The sequence below is a fragment of the Mytilus californianus genome, unplaced genomic scaffold, assembly GCF_021869535.1.
Source record: "Mytilus californianus isolate M0D057914Y unplaced genomic scaffold, xbMytCali1.0.p SCAF_5, whole genome shotgun sequence".
Classification (NCBI taxonomy): Eukaryota; Metazoa; Mollusca; class Bivalvia; order Mytilida; family Mytilidae; genus Mytilus; species Mytilus californianus.
The window spans coordinates 74,662,197-74,681,947 of NW_026262701.1; the positions used below are offsets into that span (position 1 = coordinate 74,662,197).

A 19,751-nucleotide genomic window follows, 5' to 3' on the forward strand; every position below is an offset into this window, starting at 1 on the left:
TAAAGGAAAGTAAAACAGCATTACATTTGGCAGCTGAGATTGGAAATTTGGAGTTGACACAATGGCTGATTAAAGAAAAAGGAATGGATCCCATGGTTAAAACATCTAAGGTAACATTCGATATTATATATTTACATTGTACTAAGTACTGTGTTTAATAGTGAACCACTTTAATACAAAAGTGTTTTAAATAACATTGTATTTATTGATTTGTTAGAATTGTTCTTTTTGGTCTGCAGAATTTAGAAATAATAAATAAATGATAGGTACTAATAGTAGACTGTACATACATGTTGTACATGTTCATTTCCTCACATAATTGCTCAAGAAAAAAGTATTTACTCCCAAATAATTAAAAACTTTCAATTTGTCTTGATAAAGAAAATTTATTATCCGATATGGAATTCTGTTTTTTAGTACATGTACCATGATTCAAAAGAAAATAGTGTGACTTTCCTTAAGATGAAAGCACAAGTGTGCTAATGGAAACATAATTTGACCATCACATTAAATTAAGTGGTGTCTCTAAGTATTAGATGTATTGTGTATTTTTTCTTATTTGACTGTATATTATACTATATTATAATATTTCTGGGATTCACTAAGTTTTGTTTTATCAATAAATGAGAGGCGGAATATTAAAAAAATATATGTCGTGCAAATGTTGGTTTTAACAGTTTTATAGGGTTAATACATCAAATAGAACATTATTTTTGTCTGTACAGGAAACTAGCTTTTTTCTGAAGTTGAGAACAGTTTTAATCAGATCTAAGATCATTTTAGAAACCATAGCACCTTGTTTTTTCCCAACATTTATTAATATCCAGTCAATTTCATACATTGATATTAGGTATGTAATACGTTGTGAGAGTATGAATACACCAATACGTCCTTCTGTCTATTTGTCTGTATGGATGTATAAATACACCACCACATCGATTTATTTGTTGGGGATGTATAAATACACCATTATTATTCGACGTCTGTTTGTCTGCAGGAAATTAAAAAACACGATACCACTTCATTTTGGCATAGGGATGAAAAAGGAAAATACCATGTACGTGTGTCTGTAGGGGATGTATAAATACACTACCACGTCTGTTTGTATGGGATGTTTAAATGCACTTCCATGTCTATTTGTATGTAGTAGATGTACTATTACAATAAATAAGGGGGAGTATTCTACAAAAGCGGAGGTTTTGTTCTGTAAATCTTATTCAATCCACTAACAATAACAATAACAAAACAATACTTAATTGTAAGTTAATAACACAGTTAGTAAATGAGTAATGCAACCATTGTTCCCTCAGGCCCAATTATAGAAAAGCAGAAGCATTGTTGAAAAACCAAAAAATTACAAACATGTTAATGCCATACATAGATGCAGTGTATAAAATTCATAAGTATACTGTTCAATTGCATGGCAGAAAATGAATGAAAAAAAGGAAAATCTATATATTAAACATTATGATCAACTGATTAATTTCAATAACTGTTGTTTTTGCCATATGATAAACAAAAAAAGAAACATCATCAAATGTCCGATCTTGTCAACGCCCTCACCATACAATTCTAGCTAGATTTGTATGACATTTATATCAAAGAATTATGAAATGTATATCAACATTGTATTGGACGCGTTTTAAAACCAATGGCGATCAACTATTTCAAAATGATTTATATAAAATAAGATGTAGTATGACTGCCATTGAGACAACTCGTAATAAGATAAAATGGAATTAAGCACGTACAGCCTTCCAAAATGAGAGTACCTTATTCTGCATAGCAAGCTTTCAAAGACCACGACATGACACATTAAAAAAAAAAAAACTCAAAAGAAAAACAACTTTCGGCCTGATTCATGTACAAAACATTATGGTTGATGATTGGTGGTTGCTTAACGTCCAGTGGGAAATAGTTCATGCATGTTCAAGAGAAACAAAATTTAACAAAACAATACAATAGGTAGGTCCTGTAACGGAGGCCGTCCGGAATGATAGACTTCCACTGGAAAAGGAGGGTATATTGGATAGGGACAGATATTTTGCCTTGCGACAGGCCACCTACGAATCCCTCAAAAAGTTGTTGCAAGGGTTCTTAACCTGAAGAGAGCGTAGCACTCTTTCTACACGAAGCATTAGATTTAACATGCACATTCTGACCGGACGCGGCTGCGTACATGTACATCCCACACCCCACTATGGCAAGGGTTTTACTGCCAGTCGGAAAAAGACCAAGAGTAACAATATTTATATTCCCCAGTCACCCTTAGGGGTAACAAAACAATACACGAAAATCGAACATGATATGCAGTAGGAAACGACAATCACTGAATTACCAACTCCCGACTTGGGATTCGCACATACATAATGTGTCGGTGTTACACATGTAAGCGGGCGCCCAACCCTCCCATAACATGGGACAGTGGTGCGAAATCACGAAAATAAACTGTCTTATTGGCACTCATACCACATCTTATATCTATAAAACAATAAACGAAAAAACGAAAACACAAATAGGATAAACAGCAACACATGTCAAACAATCAATAACAGGCTCCTGACAGACTTGGGATTGTAACATATAGAATGTAGCGAGGTTAAACCTGTGTGTGGGCACCAAACCCGGGACCACCCCATAACCTGGAGCAGTGGTGTAAGAGATCAATATACATGTAAGAATAAACGATAAACAGTACATATCTGAAAGTATTCATAGTTATTGAAAACTAGTTCATAACCAATAAAAACTAAATTAAAGAACCTTAGTGAGCGCGCTCACATACACTACGTCCCCACATTGTCATTGGAGAAATAAAATAAGTGTAAGAAAAAAAATTGTATCAGAAAAAAAAATTGAATCATAATTTCCTGTAAATATGCACATCTACATAGTATGTCCTTATTATCTACACAGTTTCATGAAATTCTGTTGTGTGGTTTGAGAGGAGTTGCGATGACAAAAGGTTGCAGTAGTATATTGGACAAATAAGTTCAAAGGGGCGTAACTCCTGGAAAAAAAATTGAATCGTAATTTCCTGTCGATATGCACATCTACGTAGTATGTCCTAATTATCTGAAAAGGTTTCTTGAAATTCTGTTGTGTGGTTTGAGAGGAGTTGCGATGACAAAAGTTTGCAGTAGTTTATTGGGCAAATAAGTTTAAAGGGGCGCAACTCCTGGAAAAAAATTGAATCGTAATTTCCTGTCGATATGCACATCTAAGTAGTATGTCCTTATTATCTGAAAAGGTTTCATGAAATTCTGTTGTGTGGTTTGAGAGGAGTTGCGATGACAAAAAGTTGCAGTAGTATATTTGGCAAATAAGTTCAAAGGGGCGTAACTCCTGGAAAAAAATTGAATCGTAATTTCCTGTCGATATGCACATCTACGTTGTATGTGCTTATTATCTGAAAAGGTTTCATGAAATTCTGTTGTGTGGTTTGAGAGGAGTTGCAATGACAAAAGGTTGCAGTAGTACATTAAAGTAAATTAGTTCAAAGGGGCATAACTCGTAGAAAAAAAATTGAATCGTAATTTCCTGTCGATATGCACAACTACATAGTATGTCCTTATTATCTAAAAAGGTTTTGTGAAATTCTGTTGTGTGGTTTGAGAGGAGTTGCGATGACAAGAAATAGGACTGACGGACTGACGGACGGACAGACGGACGGACAAAAAGACGGACGGACAGACGGACGGACGGGTCAAAAACATTATACCCTCCGCAACTCGTTGTGTGGGGTATAATTAGGTATCTAAGACTGTCATAAAAGTGAGAGGTTTAGCTAGATATAAAACCAGGTTTAATCCACAATTTTCTACATAAGGAAATGCCTGTACCAAGTCAGGAATATGACAGTTGTTTTTCCATTCGTTTGATGTGTTTGAGCTTTTAATTTTGCCATTTGATAAGGGACTTTCCGATTTGAATTTCCCTTGGAGTTCGGTATTATTGTTATTTTACTTTTTTTTTATAACAAGTAGTACTCATCAAATGAATTAAGTTTTTAGGACGAAATCTAGGGCCAATTTCTTTATTAAGTTTGACTATTTGTCATTTAATAACAGAACTGCTTCTTACTAGTGTTTTATATTCTGACTATTTGTCAAGTACAAACAGAACTTTTAATTAAGGATGTTCGCTCCTCTTGTTTTTAAATTTTTGCCAGATATTCGGAATCCTCTGGTTTTTCCATGTAGTGCCGTTAAACATTTTGCCCACTAACCCCTACTTTTCTTTCCATAAATTGATTACTTCATATAGTTTAAAATGTCATCTTTGAAAATATTATAAAATCCTTGTTATTTTTTCATCGTTTTTGAAAGAAAAAAGGTGTCAATGTTAAATGTATGAAAAATCTAGAGAGAACTATTTCCCGCCAAATTTTCAATGGCTTATATCTCGAAAACAAGCACACGGACCCTTCAATTTTATCTGCTTATTTAGTTTCTTTATTTATATACTAGTAATTTACAACAGTCTTTTAAAAAGCTTACATAGTAGCGAACATCCTTAACAGTGTTTTCATTTGAAATATCAAATGTTTTAAAACTGTATAATACTAGGAAGATTGTAATATTATGTATGTTTGATGACTATATCGCATTAACAAGGGAAATTACTGAGAAAAAAAACTAGTATAGCCCTTTCCAGAAACTCATATCTGGAACTACGAATTTTAATAATTTGAAGTTGGTTATCTCCCTTTTTCCGAAGTAGAACTGCTTCGCTGCAATGAAGTTCAAGGAAGAAACAACGATCAGGGGTTTTAGTTCCTTTAGATTTAAAGACAATCTTTGATGTTTACAAATATTAAAATTAATTATGTTATTTTGTTTTCAAACATAATTGTAATCAAACCGGATAATGTTTGTAAATTTAAGTAACAACTTGTTTTCTTTTTTTAAGTTCACTGTTGCTCAGCACTACACCAAACTAGCATTTGTACCTTCTATACTTATCAACAAGGGAAATAATTATTATTTAATTGTAATTGTAAAATAACATTTAAGCTTTTGGGAGTGAGTTTCTAGAAATACCATACAGAACGCAGATTAATTATGTTAGATTGGGATATAAAGTAGATATTACTCAAATAATCAGGACGATAATATGTTATATGTTATTTAGATCAATTCCAAAACAACTCCACAAGTTTACGCTCCAATACCATCTTATGGGTCAAGAGGTAAAAAGAAAATAAGTTTTCATGCTCTAGCAAATTACTGTAACTCATGTCTACTTGATTGATATAAAAAAAAATAAAGAGAGAAGGTATATGACAAGGAGATATTAATCTATCAGAGAATTGGGTCGTTATTAGAAACTACAGGTCTCCAAACTAGAAATGTCTAATCATGGTAGCTAAGAACATATTTCTGTTATAGGGGTGAAGAATCCGAATTCATTTGTGATATTCAACAATTCAACAAATGAGGTGAAACGGGCATTAGACCAAGGGTCATACCCTTTTACACAATTTATAAACCTTTCTGTGCATTTGTCATGTCGTTCAATGCAAAATAATTATCTAAGATACCTGGGACGATCTCAATTGATAAACGAGCTCCTTTGATAACTTTTTGGCTATATTTTAGCATGTTAAGATCCTTTTTGGTATGATCCGCTCTTCAACATTTGGATTAGATTTGGGATTTTCAAATATTTTGGACTCGAGCATTACTGAAAAGACATTAATTATCAAAATTCACATCTGGTGCATTAAAAGTGGCCCATTTATGTTATTATTGTTCCCTGAACTTATTAATCCTTTGTAGGTCTTTAAGGTTAATCGGGTATGACGTATAAGACACACCCCCTTAGAATCAGGGAGTCAAAAATAGGATAACAAACATCCCAGAAAAATACCATCACTAACAGGTTCAAAGAATATAAGTGCACTGGATTGATCTCAAGTTAAGAACCAGACGGAAACAGTTTTGAAATTCAAACCAAAACGAAGGCTAAAAACGGCTGCAATGAGAATTGATATACAAAAGAAGTTGACCTTTTACTTAATCAAATGGATGGCCGTTATTGCCTTTTGCCTTTAAATTCATTTCGTTTTATTTGGCCTTCGTCTACAATAGAGAGGAATAAAAGATATGATGAATAGTAATTAGCTTACCTTATGATATCGAGGTTCAATTTTATTGTTGTAGGCATATTTTATATAAAAATAAGAAGATGTGATATAATTGCCAATGAGACAACCCTCCACCAGAGACCATATGCCATAGAAAGTTAACACATATAGGTCACCGTACGGCCTCCAACAATGACCAAAACCCATACCGAACAGTAATCTATATTAGGCCTCAAAATTACAAATGCAAAACCTGATTTATGTACAAAACAATAAAGGAAAAACAAATATAATATCCAGAAACAAACAACAACCACTGAATTACAGGCTCCTGACTGTTAAATCTTTCCAACGTACCATCTTCAAGTGTCTATCTATTTTTCTTAAACGTTTGTTTATGGTTGATTAATTTGCATGTGGTCCTAAATATGCATGACATATTTGCGACTGAACGTTTCGGGAGAAATCAATCATTCAGATTCATTTAGTGACCTATATAGTTTTTATTCTTAAGTGTTTTATTGACTCAACAAGATTTTCTATGTTACATTTATAATTTTTTGAGCGAGAGTTTGAGTTTGGACACGTTTGAATTTGATTTTACATGGAGAGGTTAAAAGATCATTCTTTAAGAATATTTTTTTGTAAATTAAAATCAATGCGCGTTGAACTATGAAATTAAATTTTTCATATGGTTACATAACATTGAGATATATATAACATTCAACTCTGTTTCGGATTTTCAATGGTACCAATTATAAAATACTAATGTGACAGTGTTAAATAGAGTCCAAAGGCAGAAAATGGGACTGCTTTTTTCTCAGGTGATTGAAGCCAAGTAACGGGATTTTACGTACTCTTTTGAAATATACATATTGATACTGTACTGTCATCGACGCCCGTATATTGACCTCAATATCTGTTAATAGTGCTGTCGGATTATCGTCATGGAGGGGCAATGACTCCTTAACGGAAGATAATTACGAACGCATTCGTGTTTCTTGTGTAGGCTACTGTACAAGTATTTGCTGTTTCAAGATTATCTGTATCTATTCAAGTTTTCATAAAGGCAAAAACGGGTAAAAGTTTGCTTAAAGGACAATTATTTCAATAAGAAATCAACTGACGATTTTGGTCATTTTACTCATTTGTAGATCTGGTCTTGCTGACTGTTTTTTTTATGTTTAAAGTGTCTCCCTATGTCCGTTTGCCTTAACCGAAAACGCAACAAATGGATAAAAATCATCATTGAAAGCGACTTACAATTTCAACCATGTTACTTATTTGTAGATCTGTTTGAAAATTTCAGAAATGTTGAAAACAGTGTTTTTCAGAATTTGTCATTTATAAACTTGAAAACTGAGATAAAACTATGGCTTCCATTCAATTTCTAAATCAAAGAATTTTCCATTTATTATTTAATGTATAAAATGTGTATACATCAAAAATTCTCTATAAAGGTTTATTTTAGAAGGTGTGCTCGTTAAAGGCCTTTGTTTAGAACCGGGCGAGGATCGAATCCGAGACCTCCCGCATTCGGGCAGTGGCGTGACTTCTTCTGAAGCAACGAGGCAACCGCCTCACTAAATGTTTGACCATTAAAAAAAGAGAGATAACGAAAAAATGTATACCGGTTATTTTATATACTAGTAGTATAGAGTTCAGAGTGACCACGATTCCAAACGTTGACTCCTTTACCCTTTAAACACTCATTCCTAACCACTAACTTAAAACATATAGTAAAACTTTCTTTCAAAAAATGAACAAGGTAGAGACAACTAGCTTAAGGAACAGACTAAGTTATACCTTGTAAAACACTGATTCAAACAAGAGGTCATAACTGTAAAACTCATACGAAGTTTGATTTCTTCTTGACAACGAACTGGTTACTTTAGGTGGATATAGTTTTCAACAGACACTTGGCATTCCTATGGGACACCCTGTGGACCTCTTCCTACTGACATGTACCTTGATGAATATAAGCAAGACTTCGTAGTTCATCCAATTATTATAATCCATGCATTTTTTCAAAAGCCCCTTAACGTATAAAGTTAAAAGACATTAATATCACCAAATCTGTACAAAAGCATTTAAGAGGAGGTCTAACATATACTGTCAGTTATTTTTGTTTTCATCGGGAATGCATCTGTAATTGAATTCTGAGAATTTAACCTAAGTTTCATTGAAATGTATGGATTTAATGAATTTAAAATCTTATTATTTCATAATGAAATTTCACAAATCTGGATTTGTCATAAACAGGATCTGTGTGCCAGTGTGTGACCAATCAAGAGTAATCCATGGTCACCTTAACTTCCCCCCTAGGGTGATAGTTGTTCATTTAGCGTTGCTAGATGTACCAATATGTACTCTATACAAGACCTTGTTCAACAGTATAACCCATGCTTAAAAGGGTCGTCTGTTTGGTTGACCGGGATGTATAAATACACAGTCACGTCCAGTCGGAATGGGGTGTTCAATTAAATTTAGAGAAAGTGCAACCATTAGCTCTACACGTTGCTGAACCCATGAAACAGGAATTCATTGGGGGACTATATTGCAAGACAACATGTCTGCCCCCATTTAACATGCTCTCTTTTTGCAGTTGCAGATAAATTCATGCTGTTATTCTGGTTGACCCACTCTACATATCTATTGGATTATTTTGTTTAATTGTCATGAATATGCATGCCGTTTTTATCACTTGATGTCAGACAACAACAATCAATGAATCAAACCTGTTACAATTTTGATTTTGTTTTTGCAGTTGTAAATGCTGAAAGCTATTTTGCGATTCTGATTTGCCGTTTACCGTCCACCCCTATTGGTATTGTGTCTTGAAACCTAGTTGAGGCTTTGACCGCCAAGGTTCATATCGTTTGCCTCACTAGAAATAAAAGTTATGCTACTGTCGATGCGAACACGCTACCAAAAAACCAAAGAAGCAGTTATGATTATGGAAGACATATACATGCACATGTATATTCAAAACATTTGAAACAAGAATATGTGGCATTAAGACACCGTGCCGCCTTACATTACATTTCCATGTTCAGTGAACCACTTAATAAGGGTTTAACTCTAATTTTGAAACTTATACACAATGCTGATTACCACCAAACACAGATCAAGTTTGAATATGGGAGGTTAGCAAAATTGCAGTTTCCGCAATCTAACTTTACTTTGCCACAACCAAAGGTCCTGAAACCTATACACAATGCCTATTACTACCAATCACAGATCAAGTTTGAATATGGTAGCGTCACGTTTACCATTCTCGAGATATGTTCTTTATAAATTGAAAATATGCTGAATTTATCGTATATTTACAAGCGGGGGCATCTGTGTCCCATTGATCGCGAATATGTTATTTTTAGGCTGTTTAAGCACGAGTGTATGCATTGAATATACATGCCTTGTTATATACAAAAAAAAAAAAAAAATCAACCAATTGGACAGGACAGCACACTGAAATCATTTTTTTTTATTTGCATGTCACGAAGTCTATTTAAATTTATCTGAATAAACTGAAGAACCTTGTATACCTGGGTGGTTGATAAAACGTTGTAAAACAAGCTGAATTGTCGGAAGAGATTTACTCACTGTTTGCTTATAGTCTTCAACTCTTTTCACAGAAAATCTAACTAGAAAAAATACTCGAACGTCATGAACATTTCAGTATAACTAACAATCCATTTTAGTCGTAAAATTTGTAATGAAAAAGCCCTGGGCCCGTATGCATAAAACCTCTTAACGTAAGTGGTCGTTAAACTTAAATTCACTAAGAATGTCCTTAGTTAAGTAAAAATCTTCAGTCGTATGCATAGAATTATTTAATTCATTACTTAACTACGGAATACTTAAATCGGAATCATTCTCTTATTACCGTATGATATATATTAGCTCATCGCATGTACTTATCCGTGCAAAAGTTTGTTTTGATTATTTACATTGATACCTACTGTTAGAGGTCGGTCAATTTAAAATGTATCCAATCGTATCAGGTGCGTTGACGTATACGTATCTGGGGACATACTAAAATAATTTGTCATACTATCCTTGAGTGAAATATCGTTGAATATGTGTAGGAGTTGCGCTAACGAGGTACGTGACACTATGTGTGTAACATATATTAATGTCCAAGTTTGATTAACTCGCGGGATGCCTCGGTGGCCAAGTGGTCTAAGTAGTCGAACTAATGTATCACTAGTCAGTAACTTGTGACACTGAGGTTGTGAGTTCGAATCCCGCACGGGACAGGTGCACTCGACTCCAATCTTAATTGACTAGCATTGCTAGTTTTCCTACCGAAGGTCGGTGGTTCTCTCCGGGCACTCAAGCTTCCTCCACCAATAAAAACTGACCGCCACAAAATAGCACAATACTGTTGAAAGTGGCGTTAAACACTAATCAATCAATCAATTAATTAATTATCTCGCGTCTGGAATATAATCGAATCGAGTGAAATTTTTTTTAGCCACACATAATGTAGAAGAAGTTTAAATCATTAAACTTAAGATTTCTAAATGGCACGTTTCTAAATATAGAGTAATGTAAGATTAGAAATGAAGCAAACTCAGCTCCTTACCGTAAACGGTAAAAAGCATAGAACAGGCATCAAACAACAAAAAGGGGAGACAAATCTAACAGGCCATCAGAAAAGGTAGGCGCGGTAAGTGATTTATTTGGCCCCCAATATCAAGTCCCTTATGACAAATCGAAAAGTACTTCAAGGTAATAAGTAAAAGTGTGAAAAAGTAAAATAGAACGATTTGCAGAACTTTGCTATTGAAACGCAATGGCCAAGCATACAGGACGTCTTTTTTCTGTGTTGCATTTGGTAATTTTGAATGTCTTCGTGCTATTGCCCCATATCTGTTCCCTTTTCATAAGCCCACGTTAGCTAATAAAGAACCCCCCACCCGTTTTCTCAAAACACCACCATTGCCAATCTAGTTAAACTTCATAATTGTTTTAGCTATAGGTTTCCATGAAATGAAGAGAATAAAGAGTTTTGATACACAACATTGACTTAACTTCGGGATCAAGTACTGTGTTTTGTTATATCTCCAGATACGTTAACGTCAACGTATCTGATATGAGTGGATACGTTTTAAATTGACCGATCCCTACTACTAAGAACTGTTGGTGAGTTAAACAATTAAAAAAAAAAATATACGTTACCAACTATAATGTCCAAGCAAATTTCATATTCACGGGTAATAACGTCGTCATATCGAGGAACGTTTAGTATAGTGATTTTGTCTTGATTTGGTTCAGTCAGTCATGGTTTAGTTCAGTGTTTTTGAATAACAACAATGATAAAATGTAAACATTTGATTTTTTGGTTTGATATTTGTTCGACATGGTTTAGTTGTGTAATTATTACATGAATATCATACATTTAAAAATAAAATAAGTGAGATAAATGAAGAAATGAACCAACATGATACCATTATTTAGGTAATGTAAGCCCTTAGTGTTATTGAAAATACACGAATAAAACGACGTCAAGGATAACAGATTCAATGAAACGTATTTCAATTGTAAAATGTCAAAGTCTTAAAAAATGAAAATCCATATAGGTATGTTTTCAAATTAGCATTTCGAGTGGAGTTCTGCTGTCAATATTATGAGCAGAAAAGTGTAGATTTATTTTCAATTCTGGGAAACCTAAATCACTTAACCATGTAGACCGATGTCTCTCGATTAAAAAACACCAGAGATGGCAATAAAAGTATTAGAAGGTATGAGATGATTGCCAGTGATACAACTCCCCATCAAATACAAATTACGTTGATGCAAGAAAATATAGGTCGCCCTTTAAGCTTTAACAATGTACAAAATCAATACAAAATAGTAACTATATAAGGTTCCGACATGCGAAAATAAGAAAAAATTCCATCGAGAAAACCAACGGCAAGACTAGTTACATGTACGTATTACAGATCATTACACCATTTTTTTATATATAAAAAAATGGATATGCCAAAAGAATGCTGAAATATTCACAGAAGTTTGTTCAGAAGTGACCTTAGACTAATATTGGTATTTAGCAAATGATGGTTTAAGAAAACAATGCTTGTATTTATGTTATTTTTTAGATGTTTTCCGTCGGGCGTCTCAGCTTTTACTTTTACAGACAACACTAGATGTTGTTGCAAATCGAATTCCAATCATTCCACAATATAAAACAAATTTAAGCTTCACGAGTGGTCTTGGAAATCAGAACTTAGATGAAATAGTAAAATTGCAGAGCGTTTGATTTTGATCCGGATTATTAAAAATAAATTTTGCTATTCTAAACAAATCAAGTCTGTATTATATACAAACAGTTCTTCAGAAATCAATACAACTTTGAATTATAAAGGATTTCTGAGATCTCTATATATAGATCTATTTTATATGCATAGTTCTGCATAGATCACTTATACCAAAGGTTGATGGTAACTGACGACTTTAAAAATTTTGAAATTCTTGCGTAGCTTAACATAATTTCCATTGTCGACGTTACAAAGAGAAATGACCCATGTACCCTGTGATTTATTTACTCATTATCTGACAGTTGTCAAATCCTACTGGAAATTAAAAGTTAAATATTTATATCATGTACTCAAAATATGTTTTACATACATTTGATTTTCCATAAACTAAAAAAAGAAAATGCTATTCCGCTCTATTTGTTGCTGTTCAAGGCCGATTTAGAGCTTGACATATTGTATAGATTGTGTACTAGTGGGAAGCTAGCCGGCGTTAATATTCACGAGGCTAGCCGTCAATAATATTCATGAGATGAGACCGCGTTCGATGAAGTCTTCACACTAGTCATGCTAGTAGATTGTTGTTTTTGTAAGTTGGTTGCAGCGAAGTAAACTTCAACCGCACACCACATTTGTGTTCATATTCGGAAAATCAATATAAATTCATGAAATTGTAATGTGTATGGGGAGTTGTAAATTAAACGTAATTTTTTTTAACCATTTTCTGATTTGAGAAGAAAATTTATGCGTACACAAAACATGTATATCAATAAAAAAAAAATACTCAAAAAAAGAAAAATGATTTTAGCGTAATACAAATGTAATGGCATTAAACTGTCTGCTGTGTTTTGTTTTGGGTCTATGTTTATACGCCCGTTTACGGGACGTATTATGGTATACTGTCCGTCCGTTCGTCCGTCCGTTCGTCCGTCCGTCTGTCCGTCCGTCCGTCCTTAACAAATTGTGTCCGCTCTATATCTAGAGAACCGTTATGATTTCAAAGTTTATACTTGACATGTATATTAACCATAATGTATGTACAACTTCCTAGGTCAAAGGTCAAGGTCAAAAACTTTGGTTTTAGTTGACGACCCCATGTCCTATGGTAAATATCGTGTCCGCTGTATATCTTGAGAACCGTTATGATTTCAAAGTTTATACTTGACATGTATATTAACCAAAACCAGAGGATGTGTCATAATGTATGTACAACTTCCTAGGTCAAAGGTCAAGGTCAAAAACTTTGGTTTTAGTTGACAACCCCATGTCCTATGGTAAAGATCGTGTCCGCTCTATATCTTGAGAACCGTTATGATTTCAAAGTTTATACTTGACATGTATATTAACCAACAGCAGAGTGTGTCATAATGTATGTACAACTTCCTAGGTCAAAGGTCAAGGTCAAAAACTTTGGTTTAAGTTGACAACCCTATGTCCTATGGTAAAGATCGTGTCCGCTCTAATTATTGAAATTTCAAAGTTTATACTTGACATGTATATAAACCAATACCAGAGGGTGTGTCATAATTTATGTACAACTTCCTAGGTCAAAGGTCAAGGTCATAAACTTCTGTTTCAGTTGACAACCCCATTTCCAATGATAAAGATACAAATTTTTTACCACACTTTATTAACAGCGGGGCCCACAGAGATGGCTCCCATCGCAATGATATCTAGTTACTCTAAATATCAGCACAACAATGTTAAATCTGCAAATTTGCGGAAGCAAATTTTTGTTCTTCCCTCTCCGGGATTCGAACTCATGATATATAATTATATATATATATGTATATTTAAAATATTCAAATTTAATTGAAAATTTTTATGCTAATACAGGGAACATACACAATGAGTTCATATCTTTTATCACACCCTAAAACATATTCTCTTAAGTTTAGGGAGACTATTAAAGGGGCATTAGCTGTGAAAAGCTTTACCTAATGTTTATTCACGTCAAAACTGTCAGACGATTTCTTATAGGAGTTATCGCCCTAAAATGACAAATTTCACCATTTTTGTTTTCATTTTTACCTATTAAAATCTATGATAGATAGATAGATGGAAACTATTAACAGGAAAATTGACCAGCAAGATCTACAAAGAGGTCAAATAGTCGAAATCGTTAGTCGACTCGTTATTGGAGTTTTTACCAATTTTTGGTGTATTTGCCGATTATCTTGAAAACTAGTAAAAATCATAGATAGAAACTTTAAATAACAAAAATGATCAGCAAGACAAGATCTACAAACAAGTCAAATTTTGCCGTTATAGTAAGTAGACTCTTCATATGAGTGATTCACCTTAAATGACGACCCCCCCCCTAACTCTATTTTGTTTTTTGGGTAAAACTAAAGAATATAGAGATAAACTGTAAACAAAATATGGTCAGCAATTCAAGATCAACAGAAAAGAGATTTTTTTCATGAATCCATTCAAGTCAACAATGTTGGAGAGTTCCCATTGCTGAAGATGCACATAAACATAGATTAGCGACACATGCTCTTTATAACCTCTACCTTTTAGCTGTTACGTATTTCCAAAACTGTTTGCTATTTACCTTGATATCTTATATCCTATTTTCAACATACTTGTTGAGTGATTTCGGTATTTCAGTCTTTATTGATTTTCGTAGTTCTTGCCATTTTGTTTCTCAAATACGTCCACATAAATATTTCTTTCTGTTTCCGTTCCGTTTTCCGTTTCCGCCGTTTAGCAACACCCCTTTATTCTCATCCATGTCCAGTGCACAATGTTAAAACAATATTGTAGACATCGCCATGTTTACTATGTTAACACGATATCGTGTCAACATCGTTTACATTGTATGAACTTTTACATTGTTTACATCGTTAACATCGCGATGTATACAATGTTGTAAAGATATCGTGTTTACATCGTTTACATCGCGATATCAACAATGTTTACACTATGTTGTGTCGACATCGTTTACATTGTAACAACTGTTGTATACTGTTTACATCGTTTACTTCGTATACGATATAGTAACGATGTAGTGTTTACATCGTTGACATTGCAATATTAACAATGTTACCAAGATATATTATCAACATCGTTTACATTGTAACAACTCTTATATACTGTTTACATCGTTAACATCGTTAACATCGCGATATATACAATGTATTATCAATATCGTGTTTACATCGTTTACATCTAATTTACAATATTTTATGGATTACAAATGTGTCAAATTTTTGTAATTGGATAACAACAGGGAGATGTCAGTATATATTCAGGAAACTGCCGAGGTATATATGCTACATTTTTTACCCCAATTGAAACATCAACAACGTCACCATAGCAAACGTTACTATGTGACGTAGTCTTAAGCTATACAGAACACTTAAAGAATGTTGAGGCTCTCAGAGGGAAAACAATGACGTATATCCGTCAATAATATGTTTTCAATTTAAAACCACGCTATTTACACATTCAATAAATAACTAATGTCTTAAAGTTCTATTACAAATTATTGCATATATGATAGAATTATTTTCACATCAAATTATAAAATCCTTCACATATGCGGAAAATGTCAAGTTGGTTTAGTGAGTATTTTTGTTGTTAAAAAAAAAACATAAAAAATACAAACGGTATACATAAAATCTAAATACTTTATTGAAAAATATTAATGAAGAAAAAAAAATATTTGAATAAGTATTGGTAAAAAAAAATAGGCAGGGATAATCAGTAATATATGTGTAATTCGGGTTTCAGACAAGGTATATAATGGGACATCCCCGGCTTAGGGTAATACATTGTGAACGATGTTAACAGAAAGGTATATACTTTATATACAACATAAACACGATGTTAACACGATATTGTCAACATCAAGATGTATACGATGTGAACGATGTAAACACAAAGGTATAGACTTTGTATACAATATAAACACGATATTGTTAACATTGCGATGTATACGATGTGAACGATGTGAACAGAATGGTATAGACTCTTTATACAACATAAACACGATGTTGAAACGATATTGTTAACATTGCGATGTATACGATGTAAACGATGTAAACAGAAAGGTAAAGACTCTGTATACAACATAAACACGATGTTGACACGATATTGTTTACATTGCGATGTATACGATGTGAACGATGTAAACACAAAGGTATAACCTTGTTACACAACATTAATACGATGTTAACGATGTGAACGATGTAAAAACAAAGAGATTTTTTTCATGAATCCATTCAAGTCTACAATGTTGGAGAGTTCCCATTGCTGAAGATGCACATACACATAGATTAGCGACACATGCTTTTTATAACCTCTACCTTTTAGCTGTTACGTATTTCCAAAACTGTTTGCTATTTACCTTGATATCTTATATCCTATTTTCAACAAACTTGTTGAGTGATTTCGGTATTTCAGTCTTTATTGATTTTCGTAGTTCTTGCCATTTTGTTTCTCAAATACGTCCACATAAATATTTCTTTCTGTTTCCGTTCCGTTTTCCGTTTCCGCCGTTTAGCAACACCCCTTTATTCTCATCCATGTCCAGTGCACAATGTTAAAACAATATTGTAGACATCGCCATGTTTACTATGTTAACACGATATCGTGTCAACATCGTTTACATTGTATGAACTTTTACATTGTTTACATCGTTAACATCGCGATGTATACAATGTTGTAAATATATCGTGTTTACATCGTTTACATCGCGATATCAACAATGTTTACACTATGTTGTGTCGACATCGTTTACATTGTAACAACTGTTTTATACTGTTTACATCGTTTACTTCGTATACGATATATTAACGATGTAGTGTTTACATCGTTGACATTGCAATATTAACAATGTTACCAAGATATATTATCAACATCGTTTACATTGTAACAACTCTTATATACTGTTTACATCGTTAACATCGTTAACATCGCGATATATACAATGTATTATCAATATCGTGTTTACATCGTTTACATCTAATTTACAATATTTTATGGATTACAAATGTGTCAAATTTTTGTAATTGGATAACAACAGGGAGATGTCAGTATATATTCAGGAAACTGCCGAGGTATATATGCTACATTTTTTACCCCAATTGAAACATCAACAACGTCACCATAGCAAACGTTACTATGTGACGTAGTCTTAAGCTATACAGAACACTTAAAGAATGTTGAGGCTCTCAGAGGGAAAACAATGACGTATATCCGTCAATAATATGTTTTCAATTTAAAACCACGCTATTTACACATTCAATAAATAACTAATGTCTTAAAGTTCTATTACAAATTATTGCATATATAATAGAATTATTTTCACATCAAATTATAAAATCCTTCACATATGCGGAAAATGTCAAGTTGGTTTAGTGAGTATTTTTGTTGTTAAAAAAAAAAACATAAAAAATACAAACGGTATACATAAAATCTAAATACTTTATTGAAAAATATTAATGAAGAAAAAAAAAATATTTGAATAAGTATTGGTAAAAAAATATAGGCAGGGATAATCAGTAATATATGTGTAATTCGGGTTTCAGACAAGGTATATAATGGGACATCCCCGGCTTAGGGTAATACATTGTGAACGATGTTAACAGAAAGGTATATACTTTATATACAACATAAACACGATGTTAACACGATATTGTCAACATCAAGATGTATACGATGTGAACGATGTAAACACAAAGGTATAGACTTTGTATACAATATAAACACGATATTGTTAACATTGCGATGTATACGATGTAAACGATGTGAACAGAAAGGTATAGACTCTTTATACAACATAAACACGATGTTGAAACGATATTGTTAACATTGCGATGTATACGATGTAAACGATGTAAACAGAAAGGTAAAGACTCTGTATACAACATAAACACGATGTTGACACGATATTGTTTACATTGCGATGTATACGATGTGAACGATGTAAACACAAAGGTATAACCTTGTTACACAACATTAATACGATGTTAACGATGTGAACGATGTAAACACGATATTGTCAACAACACGATGTATACGATGTGAACGATGTTAACAGAAAGGTATAGACTCTATATACAACATAAGCACGATGTTGATACGATATTGTCAACATCACGATGTATACGATGTGAACGATGTTGACACAAAAGTATAGACTTGGTACACAAAATCAATACGATGTCGACGATGTGAACGATGTAAACACGATATTGTCAACATCACGATTTATGATATGAGAACGATGTAAACACAAAGATTTAGACTCGATATACAATATAAACACGATGTTTACACGATATTGTTAACATTGCGATGTATACGATGTGAACGATGTAACCAGAAAGGTATAGACTCCATATATACAACATAAACACGATGTTGACACGATATTGTCAACATCACGATGTATACGATGGTACGCAACATATGTATAGATAGGACAGAATGTAAACAAAATAATGACACGGTAAAGTAGACATAGCGATGTTGACAATATCGACAAAACATCGTGCACTGGACATACTTCTTTATTCTCTCGTAGCAAGTTCCTATCGAATTTTTGTGGGAACTTTGAATGGATATTAAACAATGTATTTAACAGTCTTAAGTTTTAAATTACTTTTGTCATTATTATTACAGATAAATGTCTTAAATATAAAAACAAATGTCTAACCTTATCAGATGGTGGAGGTATATCCTATTTTGAAACACTTTTATAACTGTTCCCCACTCAATTCGAATTGTTAAGCGGACCAATTGCGAGATGTTCCGAAGTCTTTCCGAATGAATAAACGTGGTTCAGCATTGAAAATTAAAACAAATATCCGATAAAAACGTCGAAAGCAAACGATATGGACCTTCGAAGGCTCATATTATAGGACTACTCTTTATCCCCCTCCCATTTGAGTTACAAATGACCAGTTCCTTAAGATAATTTAATTTTATTAAGAGAAAATGTCACTGATTTATATATATGAACGCTGTGTCCTTTGTATGTTTTCACAATCGAAACATAAATATGACTTATGTTCTCTGACAATAAAAACTGTTCAATTGTCAAGTAGACAAATGTGCTTTTAAACTCTGCATCTTTAAGAGATACATTTCTCTGCATATTCAATTTTGAAATAGTCATCTATATCTGTCATAATTCAGTATCTGTCATTATTCAATAGAAACCCTTCAACAGATTGATGAATAAAAATGGTTTTTTTTACCAGTTATACCCTTATGAATATAGAAAGATGCGAGAACAGAAGGCTACATGTACGTATGTGATTAATAAACAATGTTGCTGTGCGAATGAATTTGTTACGTTATTTTTCTACTTGCTGTGTACGCCACAGCAATACTAGATTGAATGTTGATGGCTCTACGTCCAGTGGCAAATATGTCATGCATGTTCAGGA

The 19,751-nt window shown here is 33.2% G+C and overlaps 1 protein-coding gene across 8 annotated transcripts in view; it reads left to right on the top strand.

Annotated features, from left to right (window-relative positions):
* The window catches only part of LOC127701418 (uncharacterized), a 305,234-nt gene that overhangs the window by 64,646 nt on the left and 220,837 nt on the right, over positions 1-19,751 (top strand). For 5 of the 8 annotated variants that reach the window (XM_052205280.1, XM_052205282.1, XM_052205279.1 and 2 more), the window contains exon 3: positions 6-110. The exons of the other annotated variants lie outside the window; for them this stretch is intronic. In XM_052205280.1, coding sequence (XP_052061240.1) covers positions 6-110 — 105 coding nt within the window. The remainder of the gene's footprint in view (positions 1-5; positions 111-19,751) is intronic. 8 annotated transcript variants of the gene reach the window in all.